The sequence below is a fragment of the Armigeres subalbatus genome, chromosome 2 (assembly GCF_024139115.2).
Source record: "Armigeres subalbatus isolate Guangzhou_Male chromosome 2, GZ_Asu_2, whole genome shotgun sequence".
Lineage (NCBI taxonomy): Eukaryota > Metazoa > Arthropoda > Insecta > Diptera > Culicidae > Armigeres > Armigeres subalbatus.
Window position 1 is genome coordinate 327,692,256 of NC_085140.1, and position 26,088 is coordinate 327,718,343.

The 26,088-nt window shown below is 41.3% G+C and overlaps 1 protein-coding gene across 1 annotated transcript; it reads left to right on the forward strand.

Moving 5' to 3' along the window:
- Positions 1-24,581: 24,581 nt before the first annotated feature.
- LOC134209962 (uncharacterized) lies at positions 24,582-25,360 on the forward strand. Its single transcript, XM_062685977.1, has 2 exons — positions 24,582-24,788; positions 25,078-25,360. Exons 1-2 carry the CDS (start codon positions 24,697-24,699, stop codon positions 25,358-25,360), a joined length of 375 nt encoding a protein of 124 aa, XP_062541961.1. The 5' UTR covers positions 24,582-24,696.
- Positions 25,361-26,088: the final 728 nt, after the last annotated feature.

A 26,088-nucleotide genomic window follows, 5' to 3' on the forward strand; every position in this document is an offset into this window, starting at 1 on the left:
AAAATGACTTCATAACAAACAAATCAAAGTAAGTAATGATTTTTTATTTTCATCAGTTTTTTTTCACTTCGCCAGCCCATATCTTTTAACTGAATAAACATAGCGCTTCAATATTTCCCGACTTTTATCTATCATATGATATATAAATTAGGCATGTTGGATATAGTAAACTTTTCGATTAATGGCCACCTTTTTCCCCATAGTGCAATGCTGTAAAAGTAAAAGAGGGGTAGTGAAAAGACGTAAGAATTTGGAAGAAAATTATCAAAGAAACATCAAAATGGACCACAAGTACACGACGAAAATTTACAGAACTGAGATGATCAGTAAGGTTTGTTATGCCCCATAATTTCCAAAGACTTGTCCAGCAGTATATTAAGTAATGAAACAATCAATTTAAACGGGATGTCAAAAATACATTTAACAGAGATGCATTTGTCAGAATTTCATAAGACATAGAAATTCATAAAGAATTGCCAGAGTTTATGATGCCCTAATTGGAGCTGACAGGCAACGATTATATTCGAGTTCAAATTAGAAAAGGATATTATCTCAATTAATTCACCGAGACCAACTCCGCTCGACGATGCCTTCAGAGATCTAGCTTCATTTGATTACGTCAAACAGTGAGTTACCGTGACTGATGGAAGCGATTTGGCTTGCAAATTATACTGCCCTAACAGAATCATCAGGATTTAAGCTTCGGCTCTGCTGCATTAAGACAACTTGCCCAGCCAGCATAGAAGGAGCTCATCCGACGTCCCAAAGCATAAGCATTAACAACATTTCCCTCCATCTATCGCATCGCTTAACGTTGTGGTATCTGCGCAAAAGGTTCTCTACGCTCCACGCCACATTCTATCTCCATATTCCGGGGAGAAAACTCAAACCAACCGAAGCATTATTTGTAGCCCCGGAGCTGATTTGCTGGCATAGCAGGAAATGTCCGGACGTCACTCACTGCCCCTGGTGCTTCTGCTGCTGTTCTGCTTTTCTTATCAATTCATTATTCCGCTCCATTATGTCAACCATGAAGGAAACGAATTAACTTAAAATTGAGGGTAACGAAGCAGTACGCCCACAATGGATGGGTCAAGTAAACGTTTGGTTCCCATCCTTGCCCCACATTGTGCGGGGAGAAGATGGGAGCTTGATGCCGTTACCATGAAGAATGTTTTTGCTTCTGTGTTTTATTCATGTTTTGCATTAATTTCCAAACCAATTGTGGATACAGTGGCTCTAAATAACTTTTATTTGTACGAACTGTGGAGAAAAAAAGAAATGGAAAGATAATAGAAAAATTCAACTAGGAACAGTTGATTCTGGCTTATTGCTATTACAGCTCCACAAATGGAAAAGAAACTATTGCGAAGGCTCCAAGACCGTTTTGCTCCAACCTTTCCTGATCCTGTGTGCGAAGTCATGCGGAAGCTTTTCTCCGATTCCATTTCGGCTTTCCATTCTCCGCACAGTCTGGTGCTTCGACCTATGCACACACTGTGCACATCTGGAGCAGTGGCGTGCGTGGATTTGGATATTGACATGTTACGGTTCTTTATGAAAGTTTGTGTTTGTTGTTTGGTGCAGTACAGTACCGACGAGTTTCAATTGAAAACGAAATTGGTTGGTCCTGTTCTAATCAATGTTTGTTCCATTTATTTTACCTATTTAATATCATACCATATCATATCAACCAAATATATGCCATCCCTTACACTGCAAAAAGTAACGCTTCTGATATCCGACTTGAAGTAGCAGTTGAAAAATTCCGTCCGAAAACACATAATATACGACCGCATTGTCGTCGTCGCCGACCTCTCCTCCCATTACCAGCAGTTCCGAAAGCTAAAGAAATTGCAAATAACAAGGAATTGTATTTCCGTTTGTAATCTCACATAATCTCAATACAATTCTAATTAAAGAGATAGGAACCCAAAGGGCTTTCCTGGTCGTGTGCAGCAACAGCAGCAGCTCTTGGGGGCTTGCAATATATTTGGAGCACTTGAGTTTTTGTGGAGCCAACAGCCGCCCCAGTCGTCCGTCTGGGAGTCGCACTTGGCACCAGATTTGATCCTCCGCACGGAAGCCGGAGCATGCCTTCCCTTCCCGGAGCAGGTTGAAGATAAAATCCAGTTTCCGTATTTTCATACCATTAGTCAGAACCATAAGAAAACTGTTTGGACAATGCTTCTGGGATGCTTTGCCGATGCGATGGCTAGTAGTAATTGTGCCACAGTGCACTTCACTGCATGCGCTCAAGTGTCCACCGGGGAGGAACTCCGGGAGTCGCACGGGACGGACAAAAGGTGAACCGCTCTTGGTTGATGGTGGTGCCACTGCAGTAGTAGTAGCTAACAATTTACGAACAGATAAAAGGAATTTAGGGAGGTTAGGTGTCGGAATAAATTTTCGAGCAAACCGTGTTCCGGTTGGTGCCGTTTCTGCCAAATACAAACAGACACGAATTGGTTGAATTAATTCCGTGTGGATGATTCCAGATAAGGAAATTTAAATTTCAGAAAAGGTTTACAGACCTATTGAAGGTCACCTTTAGGTATAATATGTTACTCCGTTATTGTCGTAATCACTGCAATATGAAGAGAATTGTAGCACGTGTATGCCATTCTCATTATGGCGGTGCTTTCGAGAACAACACATCCGCTAGTTTGTAATGAGGTCTGCTTCGAATACTGCTTCAACAATTGTCTCGCGTGATAACGTGAGCCATAGAAGTGTAACAATCCTATCGAATAGTTACATATGACAATAGCTTACAAGTAATGAAATGTTGAGGAATAAAGAGTTTAAAATTAAAGAAGTAAGGAAATAACGAATTCTGATAGGAAATAAAAACCATAGCTACTCATATATTCAGGCGAAAGTTTATTCAGGAAATTTTGTTTCCGAAATCCGTGGGCATATAATACAACCTTTGTTATTTATTGATTTTTACATAATTAAAATTAGTATATCATAAGAATAAACTCGTTTGACGTCTTCTTAAATATAAATCTCTTTGATTTATAACTAAGGGTGTGTACATTTATTTATCTTTGATTTGATTATATTAGAGTTCGAAATGCAACACAAGAGTTAATAGTGCTACTCAACATTACATTTTGATTATAACGTCATAGTTAATTCAGAGTAAATGTTCCATAATTCCAAACTGTCAATGATCCTGCATTAAAAGACTTTAAAATGGAATAATGAAAACTTGTGAATATAACCGGGATTCATATTTAATGCTTATTAAGCTGTACTATTCGTAATAATATTAGAAAAATACTCGATTAGTTCGTTCTGATATACGAAAATCCGTTTTGGCCTCATATATACAGTTTCATCCATTGACGTATTTAATTTTATTTATTTATTTATTTATTCAGACTAAGGCCGAAGTGGCCTGTGCGGTATAAAAGAGTCTTCTCCATTCGGCTCGGTCCATGGCTACACGTCGCCAACCACGCAGTCTACGGAGGGACCACAAGTCATCTTCAACCTGATCGATCCACCTTGCCCGCTGCGCACCTCGCCTTCTTGTACCCGTCGGATTGTTGTCAAGAACCATTTTCACCTGGTTATTGTCCGACATTCTGGCTACGTGCTCGGCCCACCGCAGTCGTCCGATTTTCGCGGTGTGAACGATGGATGGTTCTCCCAACAGCTGATGCAACTCGTGGTTCATTCGCCTCCTCCACGTACCGTCCGCTATCTGCACCCCACCATAGATGGTACGCAGCACTTTCCTTTCGAAAACTCCAAGTGCGCGTTGGTCCTCCACGAGCATCGTCCAGGTCTCGTGTCCGTAGAGGACTACCGGTCTAATGAGCGTTTTGTAGATTGTCAGTTTGGTAATGCGGTGAACTCTATTCGATCGGAGCGTCTTGCGGAGTCCAAAGTACGTTCGATTTCCAGCCACTATTCGTCTCCGAATTTCTCTGCTGGTGTCATTTTCGGCAGTCACCAGTGAGCCCAACTACACAAATTCTTCTACCATCTCGATTTCGTCACCACCGATGCAAACTCGCGGTGGATGGCTCACATTGTCGTCTCTTGAACCTCTTCCTATCATGTACTTCATCTTCGACGCTTAGCTTCCCTCTTCAGTCTGATGTAGGCTTCCTCCATCTTCTCAAAGTTACGTGCCATAATATCTATGTCGTCGGCGAAGCCAAATAGCTGGACTGACTTATTGAAAATTATACCACTCGTGTTAATCCCTGTTCTTCGTATTACCCCTTCCAAAGCGATGTTGAATAGCAGACACGAAAGACCATCACCTTGCCGTAACCCTCTACGGGTTTCGAAGGGACTTGAGAATGTCCCTGAAACTCGAACTACGCACATCACCCGATCCATCGTCGCTTTGATCAACCGTGTCAGTTTATCCTGAAAACCGTGTTCGTGCATTAGCTGCCATAGCTGGTCCCGATCGATTGTATCATATGCGGCTTTGAAGTCGATGAATAGATGATGTGTGGGCACGTTGTATTCGCGGCATTTCTGCAGTACTTGGCGAATGGCGAACTCCTAAGTCACCTAAGAAAAGTCTCTGTACCTCTATAAAAACTTATTTTATTTGGTGAAATGTAAGCCTTTTGAACAACTTTGTTGTACGTAAACACGCAGGACACGTAGAATGGAAGAATAATGGCAGAACAAGAATTGGCAAATAAAAATAAATTTATTATCATCAAAGTTAGTTTTTGAAGTGACAGTAACTTTGTTGTACGCAAGATGCAACAACACACGGTAACAACACGATGTGTCTCAAATGCTTTTAAAATTATTGGGAATCTCAAGATAATAAATAAAATTCAGTATTTTATATAACTACAAACAATATCGATTTTATACTATTGTTGAATTTCTCCAACTCCAATGTCTGAACGCACCGAATGTCAATACCAAATTGATATTTTATGACAACGCCGATAACTGTTCGTTTCCGTGCACGCCATGCCAAATTTGCATCGTACCTCTCGCAAATCGAATTCAGCTGCATCTCCCTCCTGCGGCAGCCGCCTGCACTGATTGTAACGCTCTGGAACCACTTCGTTACACCATCAGATTCCTTCCATCTGCAAATCGATGGCCCGGCCACACTGTGTAACCAAGGCACGTCCCGAGATCGAAATTAAATTTCGATAAAATTTAATAACAATTTTCATCATATCTATTTTCGATTTACCCATTCCGATTGAATTGGTTCGCTAGATTGAAATCTGCTCCTGCTGGGTGTTGGTAGATACTGCGCCAAGCATGTGCTCTATCTGCGGAATACAGAGCCCGCGCGTCCGGAACGGTTCTATATGGGTGCCGACAGGCAAGGCTGGAGCGGCGGCTCCAGATTCCTTTGTAAGTTGAATACGAAAATTGAGCCAAGATAGCAGAAGTCAACCGTCGCCGTCGTCGTGCTGACATTCTTTCACACGAAGAATTGCCAACCCGTTGATTGCCGAGAAAGCGTTGTAACTGTGTACCACGGCACTGCTGCTGGCGGGTACCCCAGGTGCCGATGGGTGGTTTAATCCAACTTGTAATGAAACTGGTGTACAACGGATCAGTCTCAAGCTTGATGCTCTATAGTGTGCGGTAGTTGACAAAAGCGAGCAGCTATCTGTTCCGAGATCAGCGTCAGTGGTGATAGGGTGACTTCTATGAAACTATTGCTTGAAATTGAATGGATGATAAAATTCAAAACAATTATTCAATTATTTGCTGAAAAATTTATTATTCAAGTTTCGAATTATGTTTTGCGAAGTTTTATAAGATTGCGGTAATTGTCGTATTAAAAACATGTATGTTTAAAAATATGATCTAAAGGTTTTCAAAGAACTGATATGCCTGTAGTATGATCAATTAATATAGGAAACTTATGAATATACTGTTATTGGGAGTGACAACCGGTGAAATGGGGGTGAGATGAGTCACTGTTAAACATTTAAGAATGTTAATAGAATGAATTGAATGTATGTATAAATATAAGAGATCTTTTTGGGCGATTTTGTTATCCGACCTCCATACTGTTCTTGATAACGATGTCCCTATCTCATTTCCTACATATATTCAATGTCCGATAATGGTAGTAGAAAATTAGAAATTGAAGAACAAGAATTATTTTGCTTAAATTTGTTCATTTTATTGTCGGTCCTGTACACCTTCCGTGGTGCAAAGGGCTGACTTGAAAGATCTCAATCCTGAGCGATGTCCAGCTATCGCTTTAACCTATTGCCAGGTTAGATTCTCGTCGACGTCTTCTATTAGTCTTCTATTACTTCTATTACGTCTTCTATTACTTATATCCTAGGAATACAAATTCAAGCCACGGCTTGCTTATCATTTTTCGGTTAGTCATGGAACACGTAGACATCTAACGGATAGAAATCAAGCATGCTGGTATGTTTTTGCATAGTTCCAAATCTAAGAAATCTTAGTTACCATGATTGTTTTGCTTGCATACCAACCCGGTGCACTAAGGGTATGCGATAACACACTTTTTCCTAACGAAACGAAACGAAACGAAATTTAAAATGTCTATGTTGATTCGGATCGAAACAAAACGAAATAAAGATTTCTTTCGATATTTCGAAACGATACGAAATCAAGGTTCATTTAATTCGAAATTTTTCGAAACGAAACGAAATTTTAATTTTTTTTCCGCGGAATTTTTATTAAATTGTTTTTACATTATGTACGCAATTCTGATTTCACTTTTTCGAAGTCGAATAACTGTTTTTCGACCAAAAGAGTCACAATAACAGAAAAGGAAATCTGTGATAAATTGCCACATTCTCGCCGCATATACGCCGCATGGCGATATGACAATACCCCAGCATTTGTCCCGCTTTCAAAGAAATTCATCGTGGAGCGTGTGTTCCCGAATCTGATCAATTTTATATCAGTTTTATATCAGTAAGTATATGAAAATAAAGAAATTGTGGGATTTTTCATATACGGATTCAAATTTCGTTTAAAACCTTAGTTCACTTAAGAATTATGTAATTATGTTAAAGCATACTTCATATTGTCTTGTTAGCGTGGACTAAGTACTGACTTAGTCAAAATTAGAAAATGAATGCTTAGATTTATTTTTTTATTTAGTGGGATACTCAATTATGTATCCACATCTGCCAGGCGTATACGCAGATAGAGAATTGATAATACTAGACCAACATTTGAAAGAGCGTATCAACCAAAATGTATTCCTTCTTATTCTTCGTCTACATAATTAGTATACATTTGCTCACTAGAAGAATCCTGTGCACCTTTCTAAAATGTACGAAGATATGTACTTCCGATTGAATTTAACAGACCCATAGTCTTATATACAATCAGCTCGACAAACTGAGCTATTGTCTGTGTGTTCTTGACATATGAGAACAGCTGTTATGGTCAGTATAAGCTGAAAGCAATCTTAAGTAATTTTAATGATCTTTCAACCCGTTCTGAATTTTATTTTTGCAAATTCCATGCGAAGATCTAGAAATGCCCAAAAATCTGCAATGTTCCTTACATACACCGCCGTAGCGTGCGGTTGGCCTCCGCAAAGGGCGCCAGTCTAAAGGGGGCGCCGAAATCAACGATTATGCCATAAGCAAAAGACAAATTATTTAGTTTAGGGTTGGTACAATGGTAGAGATATGTCTTATGACAAGTAAGAGATATGTGGAATAATCTAGAGCAAGCCAAAAATATTGCCTTTTTCCACATCAACATGTTATATGGATTTGTTTTAGTTTTGACTGCTAATCCGATTTCTCGAAGACTTCCGAAACCGGTTACAAGAGGGCAGTAGAAAAAAGAGAAAAACAAAAATATAATCAACCGTCTAAGACGAATTAAGTACTCTACATTTAATTCCACCAATTATTTTCGATATCTTTGCAGATACGTATTTCGACCACAACTGTGTGGCCGTCTTCAGTGTCTCGTACTTGACTCGACTTTACGACTCGGTTGAATACATTCCACTAAAAGAGCTTAATATATTTTTCCGAAAAATATAATATTTAACAAGTTATTTGACAATCATGGTTTTGATTATCAACATTGTGTGAATCGAATTATTTAAAATTTTAGCTATTACATATTAGGGCCACCGAGGGATTTCCGGAGCCATAATGTTTGATAGCAGTGACTATTCGCGAAATGTAGAACTTATTGAAGCAGTGCAGCATACATTTAAGCGTTTTTGTATAGACAATTCTATTACCCTTATGAACCATATCAGAGAAGAATAAGTCGCATGCAGATCACATCATTAACTCGGCGCGTCCTTGATGTGTCTACGCTTCATCGACTTGTACATGGATCTATTCACTGCAGCATTACTAGTGACCTCCAGTTTTTGTTTCCCACGCATGGTCTACGTCAGTTGGATCTATTCTACATCCCTAGATCAAGGACAAACCTGGGAAAAGCTGCACCTCTTTCTCGTTTATGCCAGACTTACAACGAGGGCTACAACGAAGTGAACATTTTTATGGAGCTTTCGCAATTAAAAAGGATTATCCGAAACTAGCAGCTTTGCTAAGCTTTAAAACTTTATTGTATTGTGGTCCGATTATTGGGTAACCCTGTAGGACACTATACAATGAATTATATATGAGATAAAAAAATAACTTAATTAACTAAAAAAAGGACAATTCACACTCAAATTTATTGGTTTGAATTTATTCAGCTTTTTTAAGTGGACATCTTTAAAAGGTTACATTCATAATAAACCGATTGACAAAATTTAGAAGTGCCTTTTGTTCTTATATCCGGAAGTAGTGGTATGGATTTTTGTGTAATTTATAGTTCAGGTAAATTTCCCGTTTTTTGGGTTTTTTCTCATTTCTTCTTATTATAATCAAATGTATATTGGTCCTGAGGTGGACGGCAATTCCGACCATTGAACAACTCACTGCATATAGTTCAATTTTATCAACACAAATATGTACAGGAAGTGACTTCAAACTATCGACAGACACAGTCCTGAGTTAAATTTTCCTTGATCCAAACAGATCCGTTGGCGAATTCGACCACCAACCAATCGACACACACACTCAGTTTAGCTCGGCTTTTTTCATTCTTTTGCCGAGATCCGCACAGCCGAGCGCTCGGTTCGAGACTTTCTGCTGATATATCAGCAGAAAAAGTAGTTTGTTCACTGCGGCACTCAAGGGAGCCGCCGTAATCATACGTCTATTTAGCCGATATTTCAGCAAACGAATTTAAACCGAGATTTGCACAGCCGAGATCGGTGAAAAATTTAAGTGTGCACCATACAGTTATTTTTGATTTAATTTGACCTAACTGGGTTCAGTGGTCCAAAGCTACATTTTACTTGATCCAAATAGGTTCAATGGCAACTTCCGGCCACCAACAAACCAACTCCAAAATATGGTTTTCCCTGATTCGACTAGATCCGGTAGAAACTCTGACCTTCAACCATCTCACCCCAGAGTGAAATTTTATTAACTCTGTTCGGTCCAGAAGTGGTCTCAAAACACCGTCAGACCCACTCCAGAATCGGATTTTCCTTGACGCGAATAGGTCCGATAACGATTCCGATAATCGACCGACGCATTTCAGAGCTGGATTTTATTGACCCAACTAGACCCAGCAGTGCGTAGGCTCTGAATTGAATGATGTTTAAAGCATCTTTAAACCATTAAACCTTCTAATTTTACTGTTCATGCATTTCAAATTTTCAAATTGTTGTTAAATTTTCCCATTTTTATAATCAAAAGAGGGGCGCCAAATCATGGTTTCGCCAAGGGCGCTAGCAGTCCGTGCTACGGCTCTGCTTACATATTGTGCAAATAGTCAAAGAAGGGCTTCCCAAGCAAAGGCTGAAAACATGATGGAGAGCATATAGAAAACACATTTTGATTTTGACATCAAATTGAAATCATAATTTGTTTCATCATGATTGATTACATATTTTGATCCTTTGCTCTCATCGATAGCAGGAATAGTTTTCGATTTGATGTCACAGTAAAATTTTTCTGCTATACATTTTGTTATTTTAACCGTTAAAACGACCAAAAAGATATCAAATTAAGTAATCATATTCGGCGATTTCACAACATCAAAACGAGTTATCGTTTTGCTCTCAAGCTTTGCTCGGGTTATTAGCTTGATTAACTGTACACATCGTAGTTGCTAATCATGATTGGCCGAGAAACAGCAAATATGCACAGCTCACCAATTAAATAACATTCTTGGCTTGGGATACAAAAAAGTTATTCTTATTGTATACTTGCTTCTTTCCAATTCATGACCAATAATGATGCTGGTCACGTGCTTATAGTCAATTTAGGATTAGGAGAGGAAAATTAGTTGAACACTCATTGTTATAAGAGACCAAGGAATGCTCTGCATCTCCGTGAGCGCTACGGGAAAGGAATCGTTGGTTAGTTGAGAAGGTAATTCTTGTGAAACCTATTGGTGAGCGACAAAATATGTATTACGAAGTCATTTTGAAAACAAGAAGACGAAAACTGTGTTTCAAATCAATCCAACGCAAGATCAATGTGTTTCGTTTAATAATCTTCTACAACACGATCGATCCCGCACTAAATAATTTTGTGCTCTTCGATGCAGACATTAGTTTTATCACTTTACGTTCTTCCACACTAGTTGGCGTAGAGGTAGGTAGATTTTTTAACTTCGCGTTCTCCCGGAATAGCTGCCGTCCCATGACCAGGATCCCCATGATCGTTTCCGCATGATCATGAAAACTACATACGAATTTGTCGACTAAGAATGAGGTTATGTAGTAAGCGTTAATAGGCATATTGTATAACCTAAAGTTTTGAAAACAACTTTACGATTATGTTCAGCGGCGCAGCCAAAATTTTGGATAATATAAAGTATGGTTTAAGTTTAAATTTGTTTCGAAATTCCGCGGAATTCCGTTAAATTTCGTTAGAAGCTAGTTTTTTCTAACGAAATTTTTGTAATTTTACGAAACGAAACGAAATCAAGAAATCAGATTTCGCCATGCTCAAATTCCGCGAAATTCCGCGAAATTTCGTTTCGAACCACCTGAAACGAAATTTTTCGAAATACCGCATATGCTTACGATGCACACTGAACTGTGTTCAGAGTTCAAAACTAAGAACACCAAGGAACGCTCTTGGGTCATGTTCTGTTCAGGATGCATTTCTGCCCCTACGTAAGGTGTGGCCGACCCAGCCTCACATCCAATCCCGAATTTCTGTTGCTATCGGCCTCTGGTGATAATGACGATGGATCTCGTTGTTTGAGATCCAGTTGTGAGGCCACCAGGCCCGAAATATGTACCGCAGGCGTCTGTTGATTACACCTGCAGCTGCTGAGTGTTCTCCATGTTTCGCTAGCGTATAACAGCACAGATTTCACGTTAGAGTTGAAAATTCGGATTTTGGTGTGTTTATTTATCTGCCTGTTTTTCCAGTAATTCCTAAACTCGCAAAGGCAGCTCCCTGATCCGTGCGGCTATCTCGATCTTGGTACCGCCTTCTGACGCCATTTGGCTACCAATATATTGGAAGTTTAGTGCCAAGTAATACCTTTTAGGGCACAAGCGACGGAGATTTCTCCTTGCTCTCTTCCGCTGTGGAATCTAGCAAAAAGGTCCACCAATTCCTCTTTTGCTCCCTCGAAATTCTTGCCATTATCCGAATTAATATGGGCTGGCATATCATCTCTAGAAATATAATCTCCGCAGGGTGGCGAGAAAACCCTGGGTAGACAAATATCCAACAGACTGCCAGGTAAGCCTTTTGTTGTTGTGCAAGCACAGGACGATAGCGTGAGTAGCAGAAACAGTTTTTGACGACAATTTTGACCAGATTTCTTCCATTAAGCGGCCAGTATTTTTCGCGAATCGTGGATAGAAGCAGACGCCCGCCGCCATGGAGTAGCTGGCAATAATAATCTTCAGCGATCAACTAGGACAACAGAAGATTTTTAAGCAAGAGAGCGGGATGCTTCGATTGGTAGGGGAAGATTCAACCGATCTTCAACTAGAATGATTCCATCTGAATCCAGAAAAAGATGGAGACGCCTGGTGAATTAGTGCTTCGAAACTAGGTTACTCGCTGGTTACCTCGATGAAGCTCATTGACTTCGGCTTAAATGCATCCTGTTGAGCAAAGCGGACTAGCAGGGTATTGACATGGGCAAGCTATTCAACAGTAAGTATTTCTGGGTTTACGTTTTCTTGGGGCGCTACAAGAATTTGTGTTATATAGCTTTGGTACGAATTTTTGCAGCAAAACGGAGGCAGTATGCGACTTGCAGTTATCGCGTGTACGAAGACTAACGCAGGAATCACGAATTGATACTGGTAAGGTTTGTATACTGATACGACAACTGTTTTTTTCCTCCAAATCGTCCTCAGGTACGTTGTTTGTATTCCAGATTGGCCAGTAGGGTGGCTCAAAAAACACTTTTTAAAATTTTTTGATGGGCCGCCCTCTTATTTGGTTCTATTTGATGCCCTGATGCTCTGGACAAAATTTCAGCCAAATCGGTCAACGTTATTTTTTACGTATTAATTTACGATTAAGAATCATGATACTCATTCAGTTCTTGTAGAATTAAATACAGAATGTTATGCTGAAAACCGCGAGATTATTAGAGTTTATTAGGCAAAGATATTAGCATTTTACTGGAGTGTTGTAGGGGTGAATTTATTTCTTTTCAAAGGTAAAAGAAACGAAATTTGCTCAAACCCCACTTCAGAGAAATGCTAATAACTTAGCCAGGCAAATTTTATTCTTCACGCGGTTTTCTGCATAACATTCTGTATTAAATTCTACAAGATCTGAATGAGTATCATAGTTCTTTATCGTAAGTTGTGCCGTCCAACTGCAATTCACTGTTTTTGGATGTTTCTGCATACATTTTTCCATATAAACTTCCAACGAGTTTAGCACCGCCCAAAGTTGACCGATTGAAATTGACTGAAATTTTGTCCAGAGCATCAAGGCATCAAATAGAACCGAATAAGAGGGTGGCCCATCAAAAAAATTGAAAAAAGTGTTTCCCATACTAATTTGAGCCACCCTTTGGCCAGGCTTCCTGAGGATACGCCAACCAAGTAGGACCTGTTTTCCAAACGTCGTTGCTGACAAACTCATCTACCGACATTCCATGAGACACCATATCGGCGGTGTTTCTGGGCCAGATACATGATGCCATCTGCCGTCTTGTGTATAATGCTGCACCTCGGCGACTCTATTAGCGACACATATTTTCCACGTGATCGGTGGTGCGTGACATACAGCGGAATCTGACCAAAAGTGCGATGCAAACTAGACCTGTGCGCCGCCGCCGCCGGTGGTTTTACTCGCGCCGCCGCCGCCGACGATTTTGGGTCGGCGCGCCGCCGATCATAATTTTGTCACGCCGATGACTAATCGCGACAAAAAAAATCAATGAAGTTGTCGAGTCGAATCAAGTACGAGACACTGAAGACGGCCTAACAGTTGAGGTCAAAATACGAATCTGTAAAGCAATACAACGTGGTGAAATTATTTGGAATAGTACTAAACTCATCTTTTGACAATTCATAGATGATGTTAAGTTAAAACTTGTCGGAATTCAATTTAAAATCCAGCTCAAGTGATGGTGTCTCTAAGTCGGTGTAGTAATAATGCAAAAATCGTTTAACTGGTGTTTGGAATTCGGCCATGCGAGGGAACGGATGCATGCTATTTTGCATGCCAATATTTACTTTTATAAAATTTAGCAATACAATTAAATTCTAACTGTGAATGCTTTTCCAGTTTTTCTTATCCCGAGTAACTAATTTTTATTTTGAAATCAGTTTTTGAATATGATTGACAAAACCACTTGGTATATTCCGAGCATCAGTTGAAATCTTCTGATCTTCTTTCCTTATTAACTTCAACTGTAACCCAGAACTGAAATGTTGTCGCCTCGCTGCATAGTATTTAGTTAAATTATTTAGTTGAAACGTCAGGCAGTTTCAAACATTACGAAATATTATTTTACTATATTATCTTGAAATTGTTTAATACATACTTTATTATAAAAGCTCTAGGAAATGTTTCTTCAAAAACAAAAACCAATATTCAAAGAAGTATCATTTCGACATTCATTTGAGATTTCCTTCAGAATTTCCTTCAGGGATTCCCTCGGAAAATATTCCAGAAATTACTTATTCATTCCGATTTCTTTAATGAATTCATACGAAAATGGTTGCAGGAATAACTACCAAAAATTCCTTCGGAAGTTTATTTAGCAATTCATCCGGATTCCTTCATAGCAAATTTCTTAATTTTTTAGGCACAACTTTTGGAAATTTCTTTGAAAATTCCTTTGGAAATTCTTTCTTTTGAATTTTTTTTCAATAAATTCTTCAAGATATTGCATAAGGAAATCCTCCGGAATTTCTCGATATTTCTTTAGAACTTATTCCAGCAATTCCTTTAAAACATTCTCCGGGAGTTATTTCAGAAATCCTGCAGGAGTTCTTTCGAAAATGCCTTCATGAGTTCTTACAGATTTTTTTTTGTCTTCATTAGCGAGACTTTCAGCCCTGGGCTAGCTCGTCTCGAGCTCTTGCAGAAAATCTTTCGCTGAAAGTCTTTTAGTGTTTATTTTAGATTTTTTTTCGAAGAATTAATTAGTAACGGAAGTAACTTTTAGATTATTCAAGGAAAAAAATCTGATGGAGTTCTCAAATGAATTTTTGGAGGAGATTCATGGAGGATTTTGTGCAGGAAGCTCCAAATGAATTTTTGAAGGCATTTCCAAAAGAGAACCTGAAAAGATTTTCGAAAATAATTCCTGATAGAACTGTTAGAAGAGTTTTTGAAGGTATTTCTAAAAGACTTCCCAAAAAAATTCCAAAGGGAATTTCCAGAGGAAATTTTCAAAGGCATTTACGAAAAAATTCCTGATACAATGTCAGAGAAAATGCCTACTGGTATTTCTAAAATTGTAGATTTCTCCAGGAATTCCTGCAGATTTTTTTCCAGTTATCTATTCGCAAATTCCTTTTACATAAACTTATCCGGAAACGAATTCCAGAAGGTCATTCGGAAATTTATTCGGGAAATTTCCTCCACGTATTCCTTCAGAAATTTGTATAGGAAAACCTTAGGAAAGTTGTTGAGGTATTCTTCAGAAATTCTTCTAAGAACTCTTTTGGAATTCCTTGCGAAGTTCTAGGACGAAATTCTATGAAATACCTTAAGAATTCATGAACAAGTTCCTGAAAGGATATACGAATTTTCAAAGCAACTCTTGAAGGAACTTCCGACAATCTTAGATTTCTCCAAGAATTCCTTTGGACATTCCGCCAAGACTTCGTACAGAAATTCCTTTAGGTATTTCTTCGAAAAATCTACCGATTTTTTTTAGGAAACAAATTAAACAATTGAATAAGTGTTGAAATTTCTCAAAATATTCCTTTTAAAATTTAAAGAAGGGTTTCTAAGTACTATTTCTGATTTAATATATATTTAATAAATATAAATATATATTCAATACCACAAAAGTTTAACTCCATTTACGCAGTGGTTCTACGCCCCACCAAAAAAAAGACCAGAGTAAAACACCCAGAAATCACCCTCACCCCAGTTTCCACCCACCAATTTTAAAATCTTCATTTCTCAAAAACTAGTTGTTGGAAACAGTTGAAGTTCTCATTTTTCCATACAATTATCAAACAATTATATTAAAACTTAAACTTTAACTGCTTCCAACAACTAGTTTTCGAGAAATGAAGATTTTAAAATTTGTGGGTGAAAACTGGGGTGAGGGCAATTTCTGGTTGTCTTACCCTATTTCAGAACTTCCCTCAGGAATCCTTTAAGAACTTCCTCCAGGAATTCTTCCGTAAGGAATTCCTTAGCAAATTCCATCAGGAATTGATTTCTAAAATAATTTAGAAATTCTACTGAAAATCCTTCGCAAATTTCTTTTGAATTATCTACTGAAAATGTTTTAGAATTATTTATTTATTTATTCAGACTAAGGCCGAAGTGGCCTGTGCGGTATGTAAGAGTCTTCTCCATTCGGCTCGGTCCATGGCAACACGTCGCCAGCCACGCAGTCTACGGAGGGTCCGCAAGTCATCTTCCACCTGATCGATCCACCTTGCCCGCTGCGCACCTCGCCTTCTTGTGCCCGTCGGATCGTTGTCGAGAACCATTTTCACCGGGTTATTGTCCGACATTCTGGCTACGTGCCCGGCCCACCGCAGTCGTCCGATTTTCGCGGTGTGAACGATGGATGGTTCTCCCAACAGCTGATGCAACTCGTGGTTCATTCGCCTCCTCCATGTACCGTCCGCCATCTGCACCCCACCATAGATGGTACGCAGCACTTTCCTTTCGAAAACTCCGAGTGCGCGTTGGTCCTCCACGAGCATCGTCCAGGTCTCGTGTCCGTAGAGGACTACCGGTCTAATGAGCGTTTTGTAGATGGTCAGTTTGGTACGACGGCGAACTCTATTCGATCGAAGCGTCTTGCGGAGTCCAAAGTATGCACGATTTCCAGCCACTATACGCCTCCGAATTTCTCTGCTGGTATCATTTTCGGCAGTCACCAGTGAGCCCAAGTACACAAATTCTTCTACCACCTCGATTTCATCACCACCGATGCCAACTCGCGGTGGGTGGCTCACATTGTCTTCTCTTGAACCTCTTCCTATCATGTACTTCGTCTTCGACGTGTTGATGACTAGTCCAATCCGCTTGGCTTCCCTCTTCAGTCTGATGTAGGCTTCCTCCATCTTCTCAAAGTTACGTGCCATAATATCTATGTCGTCGGCGAAGCCAAATAGCTGGACGGACTTATTGAAAATTGTGCCACTCGTGTTAATCCCTGCTCTTCGTATTACCCCTTCCAAAGCGATGTTGAATAGCAGACACGAAAGACCATCACCTTGGCGTAACCCTCTGCGGGTTTCGAAGGGACTCGAGAATGCCCCTGAAACTCGAACTACGCACATCACCCGATCCATCGTCGCTTTGATCAACCGTGTCAGTTTATCCGGAAATCCGTTTTCGTGCATTAGCTGCCATAGCTGGTCCCGATCGATTGTATCATATGCGGCTTTGAAGTCGATGAATAGATGATGTGGGCACGTTGTATTCGCGGCACTTCTGCAGTACTTGGCGAATGGCGAACACCTGGTCCGTGGTGGAGCGTTCGCCCATAAAACCCGCCTGGTACTGCCCCACGAACTCCCTTGCAATTGGTGCTAGTCGACGGCATAAAATTTGGGAGAGTACCTTGTAGGCGGCGTTCAGCAATGTGATTGCGCGGTAGTTGCTACAATCCAGCTTATCGCCCTTTTTGTAGATGGGACACGACACCTTCCATCCACTCCTGCGGCAAAACTTCCTCCTCCCAAATCTTGGTAATGACCCAGTGCAGCGCTCTAGCCAGTGCCTCACCACCGTGTTTAAATAGCTCTCCTGGTAATTGGTCAACCCCAGGGGCTTTGTTGTTCTTCAGCCGACCAATCTCCTCCTGGATTTCCTGGAGATCCGGGGCCGGTAGAATTATGTCCTGCGCGCGTTCCCTAGGTCCATCACCATACCGCCATCTTCGTCTGCCACATCGCCATTCAGGTGCTCTTCGTAGTGCTGCTGCCACCTTTGGATCACCTCACGCTCGTTCGTAAGAAGGTTCCCGTTTATGTCCTTACACATATCGGGCTGTGGCACGTGGCCCTTACGTGAACGGTTCAACTTCTCATAGAACTTTCGTGTGTTATTAGTGCGGTACAGTTGCTCCGTCTCTTCACGGTCTCGATCTTCCTGCTGACGCTTTTCCTCCGGAAAATCGAGTTTTGTCTGTTCCGCGCCTGTTTATATCGTGCCTCATTCGCTCTCGTGCGGTGTTGCAGCAATCTCGCCCATGCTGCATTCTTCTCTTCTACTAACTGCTCACATTCGCCGTCATACCAGTCGTTTCTCCGATCCGGGGGCACCGTGCCAAGTGCAGCGGTTGCGGTGCTACCAATGGCGGATCGAATATCTCTCCAGCCATCTTCAAGAGACGCTGCGCCTAGCTGCTCTTCCGTTGGGAGTGCCACTTCCAGCTGCTGCGCGTATTCTTGGGCTAGTCTACCGTCTTGTAGCCGCCCAATATTAAGCTGCGGCGAGGCGTCCGACTTCGACGCGTGTTGTACACCGTCGAGAGTTTTGAGCGCAGGCAAACTGCAACGAGGTAGTGGTCGGATTCAATATTCGCACTGCGGTAAGTGCGGACGTTCGTGATGTCGGAGAAGAATTTACCGTCGATTAGAACGTGGTCGATTTGGTTTTCCGTTTCTTGGTTAGGTGATCTCCATGTGGCCTTGTGGATATTTTTGCGGGGAAAGAAGGTGCTTCGGACTACCATTCCGCGGGAGGCTGCGAAGTTTATGCATCGTTGGCCGTTGTCATTCGATACGGTGTGCAGACTATCCGGTCCGATGACCGGTCTATACATTTCCTCCCTTCCTACCTGCGCGTTCATGTCACCGATGACGATTTTGACGTCCCGCAGTGGGCATCCATCGTATGTCTGCTCCAGCTGTGCGTAGAACGCTTCTTTCTCGTCGTCGGGTCTCCCTTCGTGTGGGCAGTGCACGTTGATGATGCTATAGTTGAAGAAACGGCCTTTAATCCTCAGCTTGCACATCCTTGCGTTGATTGGCTGCCACCCAATCACGCGTTGGCGCATCTTTCCCAGCACTATGAAGCCGGTTCCCAGCTCGTTGGTGGTGCCACAGCTTTGGTAGAAGGTAGCCGCCCAATGCCCGCTTTTCCACACCTTCTGCCCTGTCCAGCAAATCTCCTGCAGCGCCACGACGTCGAAGTTGCGGGGATGTAATTCATCGTAGATCATCCTGTCGCAACCTGCGAAACCTAGCGACTTGCAGTTCCATGTTCCAAGCTTCCAATCGTGATCCTTTATTCGTCGCCTAGGTCTTTGCCGATTATATCGAGTCGCATTATCTCTTATATTGTTCGTAATTATTGGTTTTCCAGGCGGCTTATTGGGCCTGCGCAAACCTCCTGTCTCGCCGGAGGGCCGTCGTGTCAGGGCTGTTTGGCGTCCCACCTAACACCAGGACTTGGGCTTGTGCGCTTTGAGCGGCACACGGTCGCTTTGGCGGAGCCTACTTGCGGATACATGCAGCTTTTTATAGAGGTTTAACAGGGCCCACTGTCAAACCCCACCACATCCTAGGCAGGCGCCACAACTCGCAGATGGCCTGGGGAGGGATCGTCAAGCCCTTGGACAAAGTCCCTGCTGCCCCCAAAAAATGTTTTAGAAGTTCCTTCGAAAAATCTCTAAAAAATCCTTATGAAATTCATCTACGGATTTCTTTTGAAATTTCTTCAAGCTTTAGAAATTTGCATAGAAATTTCTTCGAAAATTAATGAAGAATTTTCTTCGAAAAATGCTTTTTGGAATTCCTTCGGATTTTTTTAATAGAAATTATGTACTTCAAAAATTTCTCAGAAATTCCTTACCAAGCTTCTTGACATTTTTTCCTGAAATTTCCATAGCAATTCTTTCAAACTATCTTCAGCAATTCCGTGGGAAATTCTCCGGGTAGTCTTTAGAAGAAAATTTATGTTTGGTACCTTTAGGAAGAAATTTTTGGCAATTTTCCTCAGGAATTCTTTTACAACATTGTCCATTTCTTTTGATTTTTTCGGGGATCTAGCATAGCATAGCACAGTTACGGTGTACTTCGTGTATTGGACACTAGTGATACTCATGTTTTTCTTTTGAAATCCTTATTCAGATTGCTATCAGGTATCAAGGTGGGTGTGATCCTTGATTTCAATTTAGGATAAAAATCACAAAAGCATGAGATTTACTACTCCTGGCCACGCCCATCTTCACCGTAACTTGGGAGGGGAAGGAAGTGTTGATGTAGTACTTACTTAACGAGAGGCCCCCGACTAAGCGACACCCTCATAAGAACCACGGAGTTGGATATTGGGAAAGGTATTCGTTGGGTCAGGATTTGCCTGTAGCTGACAATGTGACCGTGGTAGATCTTACAACGTAACACACCACGCAAAGGTGACTATCTTTTGATTTTTTCGGGGATCTCTTCAGAAATTCATTTAAAACGCCTTTAGATTTTTTTCGAAAATTTCTTTGAAAATTCCTTCGAAAATAGCCTTTGGGATGCATTCGGAAATTCTGTTAGGATTTTTTTTAGAAATGTCTGTAGGTATTTCTACGAAATAATCAAGTTTCAGACATAGTAATTAATTTCCACTCCGGGTGGCTTAATACCCGGCATATAGGCAATTAACTTTGAATGTACTGATCTCGAGTGGCGATCTCTCTTCGCTTGTGTGGTCGTGTTGGGATCTGACGACCAAACTGGCACAACCTCACACAACCCTACTTCATTGAGCGCCGTTGCTGATGAAGCAAGTGTGTAGGAGCCGGACAATACTAAATACTCATCCTACTTGGTTGACATGTGTACAAAAATACATTTGAGAGAGTTAGTTCTGAAAATGTATTGCGAGAGATCGGCTGGTACCTGGTGCTGGGAATTTGGTTTCATCAGTACCCGCTAAGCTGCGGTGGACGACGGAGGTCCTTCGTAGCTTAGTAGGGAAAGCACCTGTCATGCGAACTGGAGTCGTGGGATCAAACCCCACCGAAGGGGCGGTTACCCTCCAATACCTTTTCCGAACTAAATCTATCACATGTTGTACATATGCATAATCAAGTTTCAGACATAGTAATCGGTGACTATTTTATTCCTTAATAAATTTCCGAATGAATTCCAGCATGAATATTGTATGATTTTACTTAAGGATTTTTTCCAAAGAGAACATGATTGAATTTTCGAAAGAATACCTATATGAATTTCCGTTGAATTCGTGCGAATTGCTCAATGCTAATGCTAAATTCCCATAGGACTTTACCAAGGAATAACATTTCCTAAGTAATCCCTGCAGAAAATTAAAAAAAAATCCTAGTTTCCTCCATAAATACTTTCAGGAGCTCCACCAAATACTTGTTTGCATATTTAACCAAATTTCAGGGAAAATATTCAATTTGGTTGGTCATCGTGTACCAGTCTTACTCAGCCAGTGTTCATATTCAGTTATGTTGATTATTTATTGAGATTTGTGCATACAAGAACGTGAGGTGTAAAATAAACTGTCCGTTATGACTGTCAGGAGGTGTACAGGATCCATAAGTAAGTAAGTAAGTTATGGCTGTCATTAGTGGATTTCATCGTGTATGTCCTTCCAGGATCCAGATAAGCGAAGTAGCTATGCAAATTATCTAAATAAACTGGATATGTAGTCTCTCAAACATCGCTCAATTGTATATGTTACTTAAAAATAGTAGTTCGAATTTTTCCGAAATTTAGATATATTGAGAAGCAAAACGACTGGAGTGTATCAAAATAGTGAATTGGAAATAACTTCTAAGAAAAGTTATTAACAAATTAGTCCTGTGACACCGAAATCTAATTATCAACACTGCTCAGGGGTCACGAAAAGTGAAGCAGAATTTATTGATAAAATTGAATTCATCAAAATCAGGGAATAAAAAAATAGTTTTAATTTTAATAACATTTTGTAATAAGGTACTGATTAGTGTCGTCAGTAATTGACTATTGGATGTCCTGCTTGATGATCGGCAAACGTATAATATTGTAATTTTAACTAAAGTCGATTTTAACACGGGTGATTCGTACCGTGTGAATCCAAAAAAAACGCGTTAAGGTCACTCCTGACGGAATCCAAGTTCCAAAGTGCTCGCGTTTTCGGGGACACATCACTCGATTCAGAGGCGGCGCACAACTGTCATTTTTGTTGATTTAGCTTTGCTGCGTCGCAGCATGCGTGAAATAATAAAAATGACAGTTGTGCGTTGCTTCCGTATGGGGCCGTACACATATCACGTAAGCACTTATGGGGGGAGCGGGGGTCGGTCAATATCTTACGCTCCATATAAATAAAAAATCATTTGTATGAAAAAAAAATAGAGGTAATAAACTATAGAGGACGCTTGTCGCTGTCGTCACTGGCGAAACATCTTTTGCTGGCGAGGATAGGGCACTAAATGTCAACAAAGGAAAAATCAGAATGTTTTGACAGATAAGTACCCAACATGTTTGGGGACGATAACATAGGGAACCGCAGCGACAATCGTCCTCTATAGTTTATTACCTCTATTGAAAAAAATCTTACATGGGGGGAGAAGGGTTGAAAAGTCCAGAAAAATTGCTTACGTAATAAGTGAACGACCCCTATCGAGTGGTGTGCCCCCGAAAACGCGAGCACTTTTAAACTTGGATTCCGTCAGGAGTGACCTTAAAATGGATTTTTTTCAGCCATTGATTTTTTCATCCACGCCGGTTTACGCCGCCGCCGCCGCCGCCGCCGATAATAGCCAACGACGCGCCGCCGTGACGCCGCCGCCGCCGGGGCAAAAGTGACCACCGCGCCGCCGCCGATTATATGACCGGCGCACACGTCTAGCAAACACATTTATACCAATTGCTTCTTTCCGGCGATGATGTATGTAAATGCGCTGCTAACACGCAAGCACACATCTTTAATCGAGCGATGGACAGCCGCTTCAAGGGCGCAACCTTGCTTTTCGAAGCCAATAGCCGAATTTTAACAGTTCCCTGAGAGTTTTCAATCGAACGTAGGTGCAGGCATCATATACAGACATTGATGCATCGGCAAAGGTGTGAAGTTCAACAGTAGCCATCGGGAGGAATGCGTGACGGTTAATTCTATAAACGGTGATCTTTGGTAGCTCGTGCCTGAATTGCTCCCATTTCAAGCGGATTGCAGTTGGAACTGGATCATCCCAGTCGCAGGAGAGCGACCACAGCTCTGGCATGAGGATTTTTGCCTTCACGATAACTGGTGCGATTAGACCGAGGGGGTCAAATAACCTTGCGATATCCGACAAGATGGATCGTTTCGTAGGATAGGTATCTCTTTACGGTATCTGCGATTCATAGCGAAGCTGATCGGACTCTGGCTCCTATCGAATTCCTAGAGCCTTAATGGTCTCGTTCGGGATGAATTTTAGGGATGATTGAGTGCCTATTTGATTGTGTTCGAGACTCTGAACAACCTTCAAGCGATTCGACGTCTACTTCCTTAGCTCGAATCCTCCTTTGCTAAGCAGATCGGATAGCTCTATCTGAAGCTGGACTGCTTTTTCCACGGAATTAGCCCCTCCAATATAGTCATCAACATAGAAATAGGATAATCATCCCCTTCATCCGTCGTAAACTGCTGCAGAGTCCGAGTGGCTACTGTCAGAAGTTCGTAAACCTGGATGTGAGTACTTTTATAAAATCGGAACAGAGTACAGAAATCGGTCTTCTGGATGCACTTGTACGTGTCGGTGCATTTTGGCGATGTCTCTGACGAGGGCAACTGGATAAGTGCGAAATCGCAGGATGAGGGATAGAAGACCACCGGACCCACGCATAGTGCTTCATTCAATGAGAAGCCAGTGGAAGTACGAGCCGAACCATCGAAGACGACTCTAACCTTTGTGCTAGTACTAGCCTCCTTGATCACGGGGTGGTGGGACAAATATTATGTTGGATATTTAGTACCGTCGTCCGTCTCGACTAGCCGTATGTGGCCAAGGGAGAGGTACTCCTTCATAATTGCGTGGTACTCTTATTTTAATTTTAAGTCTCGATCAAGGCAACGAATTCGTTCGAGTTCGAGGAATCTCCAAGCATCGCATCAAAATCAGCTTTCTTTCGTCCATTGAGGTAGTGGATTGGTAAACCTGCTCGCAAAGACGTTCTTCGAGGGAATAACTATCACCGACAGTCAGCTCCTCCGTTTTCCAAACTCGTTCCATGCTTTCTTCGAGGGTCATCATGGAGACTGGGGAATTGTTGTTGAGCGGGATGAACCAGGTCAGCGGAACCCGTAATGACCCATCCAAGCATGCTGTCCACCAAAATTGGTAGATCATTGGCGAATTGCAAACGAGCGGTACTAGGGAAAAAGGAATGAAAATGCTTTACGCGACTTTACGAGAGATCCGCTAACGACAAGTCCTGGGGAATCTGACAAGTTTGTACCGGTATATCCTGAGCTGGGAAGCCCACTGTAACGGTATCCATCAACAGATTTTCTGCACCGCACCGGTCACGTTGCTCGTCGTAGGTTTGAATGAACGCCTCTGCCCGACCCAGTGCGTCGATCATGGTGGTCCTCCTCAAGATCAGCGTTGCATGTTGCCGCAGAAGCGCCATCTTCGCAGAAACAATCGATGAGCACTGTAGAGAATAAGACTTGATAAATAAAGATAAATAAATTCTACATTAATACAAACATATTCCTATTGTAACATCATTTCGTCCAACAATAAAGAAAAATGGAAATCCGCCAGTCTATGATATTTCTGGTGTTTGCATCACAACAGGCGTGATCTGCAAAACCATTTCTCAACGTTTGACTCCCGAACATCTTGAAAGGCGTAGTTAAGTATAACAAACAACACATCACCGTTGCCAACGCCAAACCGTATAAAAGGTGGGTGTCAACGGAGCCAGAAGTCATTCTTACAACGGATGTCGTGGCGAACGCATCTTATCAAGAAAAAGAAAATCAAGCTTTCCAGATTTATCAAGCAAGGACTGAAGTCTGGTGATCGTGGCAGGACGATACATCTATCAAGATCTTATCAAGAGAACCAAGCATGGACGAGAACTGGTTCGGGTGGGCACCCGATTCAAGCGCTGAAAACTACGACAATGGCGCGGGCGGTAGCAGACCAACATCTCCCAATCGGTAAGTATTTCAAAATGTTGAACTGTAGATGAGGCAGTATTCAGCATTATTGACCTCGGATAGTTAAGGAAGAGTGTCTGAAGCTCACTAATCAGTAATCATTACGGAACTATATACGAGGCACTATCCGATAAATAAAATACAGCTCTGATAGTTAATGCAAAGTAAAATTTCATTTAAAGCTGTAGTCGAGGCAGCACGAAAAAAAAAATAATAAGAATGAGAAATATAAAATGATATGAACAATTAAGTTGAACTACAAAGTATACCCTTTACTGTTTTGTTACAGAATGAAACTGAAATCGAAGAGTAAGATTTCGAAAAAGATGCTAATGGAGCAAATGGTAGCACTCAAAAACGAGTTGGATTTAGTTAGAAAAGAAAAAGACCAATTACTGCTTAACAAAGAAAACGCAGGAAATAATCAAACAAGACAAATGGATACGTGTCAACAACAGGCATCTGGCAACGAGTCCCTGTTAGCCACCATGAACCACATGTCACTCGGATCGTTAAATATCCCGGAATGCAGCCCATCTGAAGGAGAAATCGATATTGACGAGAAGGCATAATGAACATTGGAAGGAGGTTATGTAACAGCATCGTTTAATCTGGTCCAAGGACGGATGAAAGTGCGAAGATGAACATTTTTAGAATTAAAGCTGGGACGAAACTCTTGGAAGTGATGCAGGGAGCATCGACCGCTATAGATATGCCTCCGGAGATTACACATCCGTTCTCTAACGCAATTGCTCGTTAGATCGATTCTTTGGGTCAAGGACTTACATTATTGGACAACGAGGCAAATTGATGAACACTCATACAAGTCCAAGGAGAATAAAGCATTTCTTTCGTCCGTCGGGTAGCAGCGGCAGCTAGGCTTTGTGACTACAAAAACGAGGAGGAAATGGAAGCTATAGTTCGAACTATTGTTAAAGGGACAAGCGATAGTCGTGTGCGTGTTAGCTCAACGAAACTGGGTAAACCATGACATGAATAGCCTAATTGCTATGGTACGAGACCGAGAGATGAAGATTTTCAATGAGGAAGAATACCAGAAACTAAATCGACAAAGCATCGCTGCAGTAACTGCAGCACCGCAAGGCACAACTCAACGATTCCAGTTACGACGTGGAACCGGATCAAGATATCAGGGATATCATCGCGGAAAAGGTTCCTCTATCATCGTTATCAGGCTCTCCGTGCAAGTTCACCCAGAAATGCTTGTTGGCGATGCGCCAGCATGTACCATGGTCCAGCAGATTGTCCAAATCTGGATAAGGTGTGCCATAATTGTAAC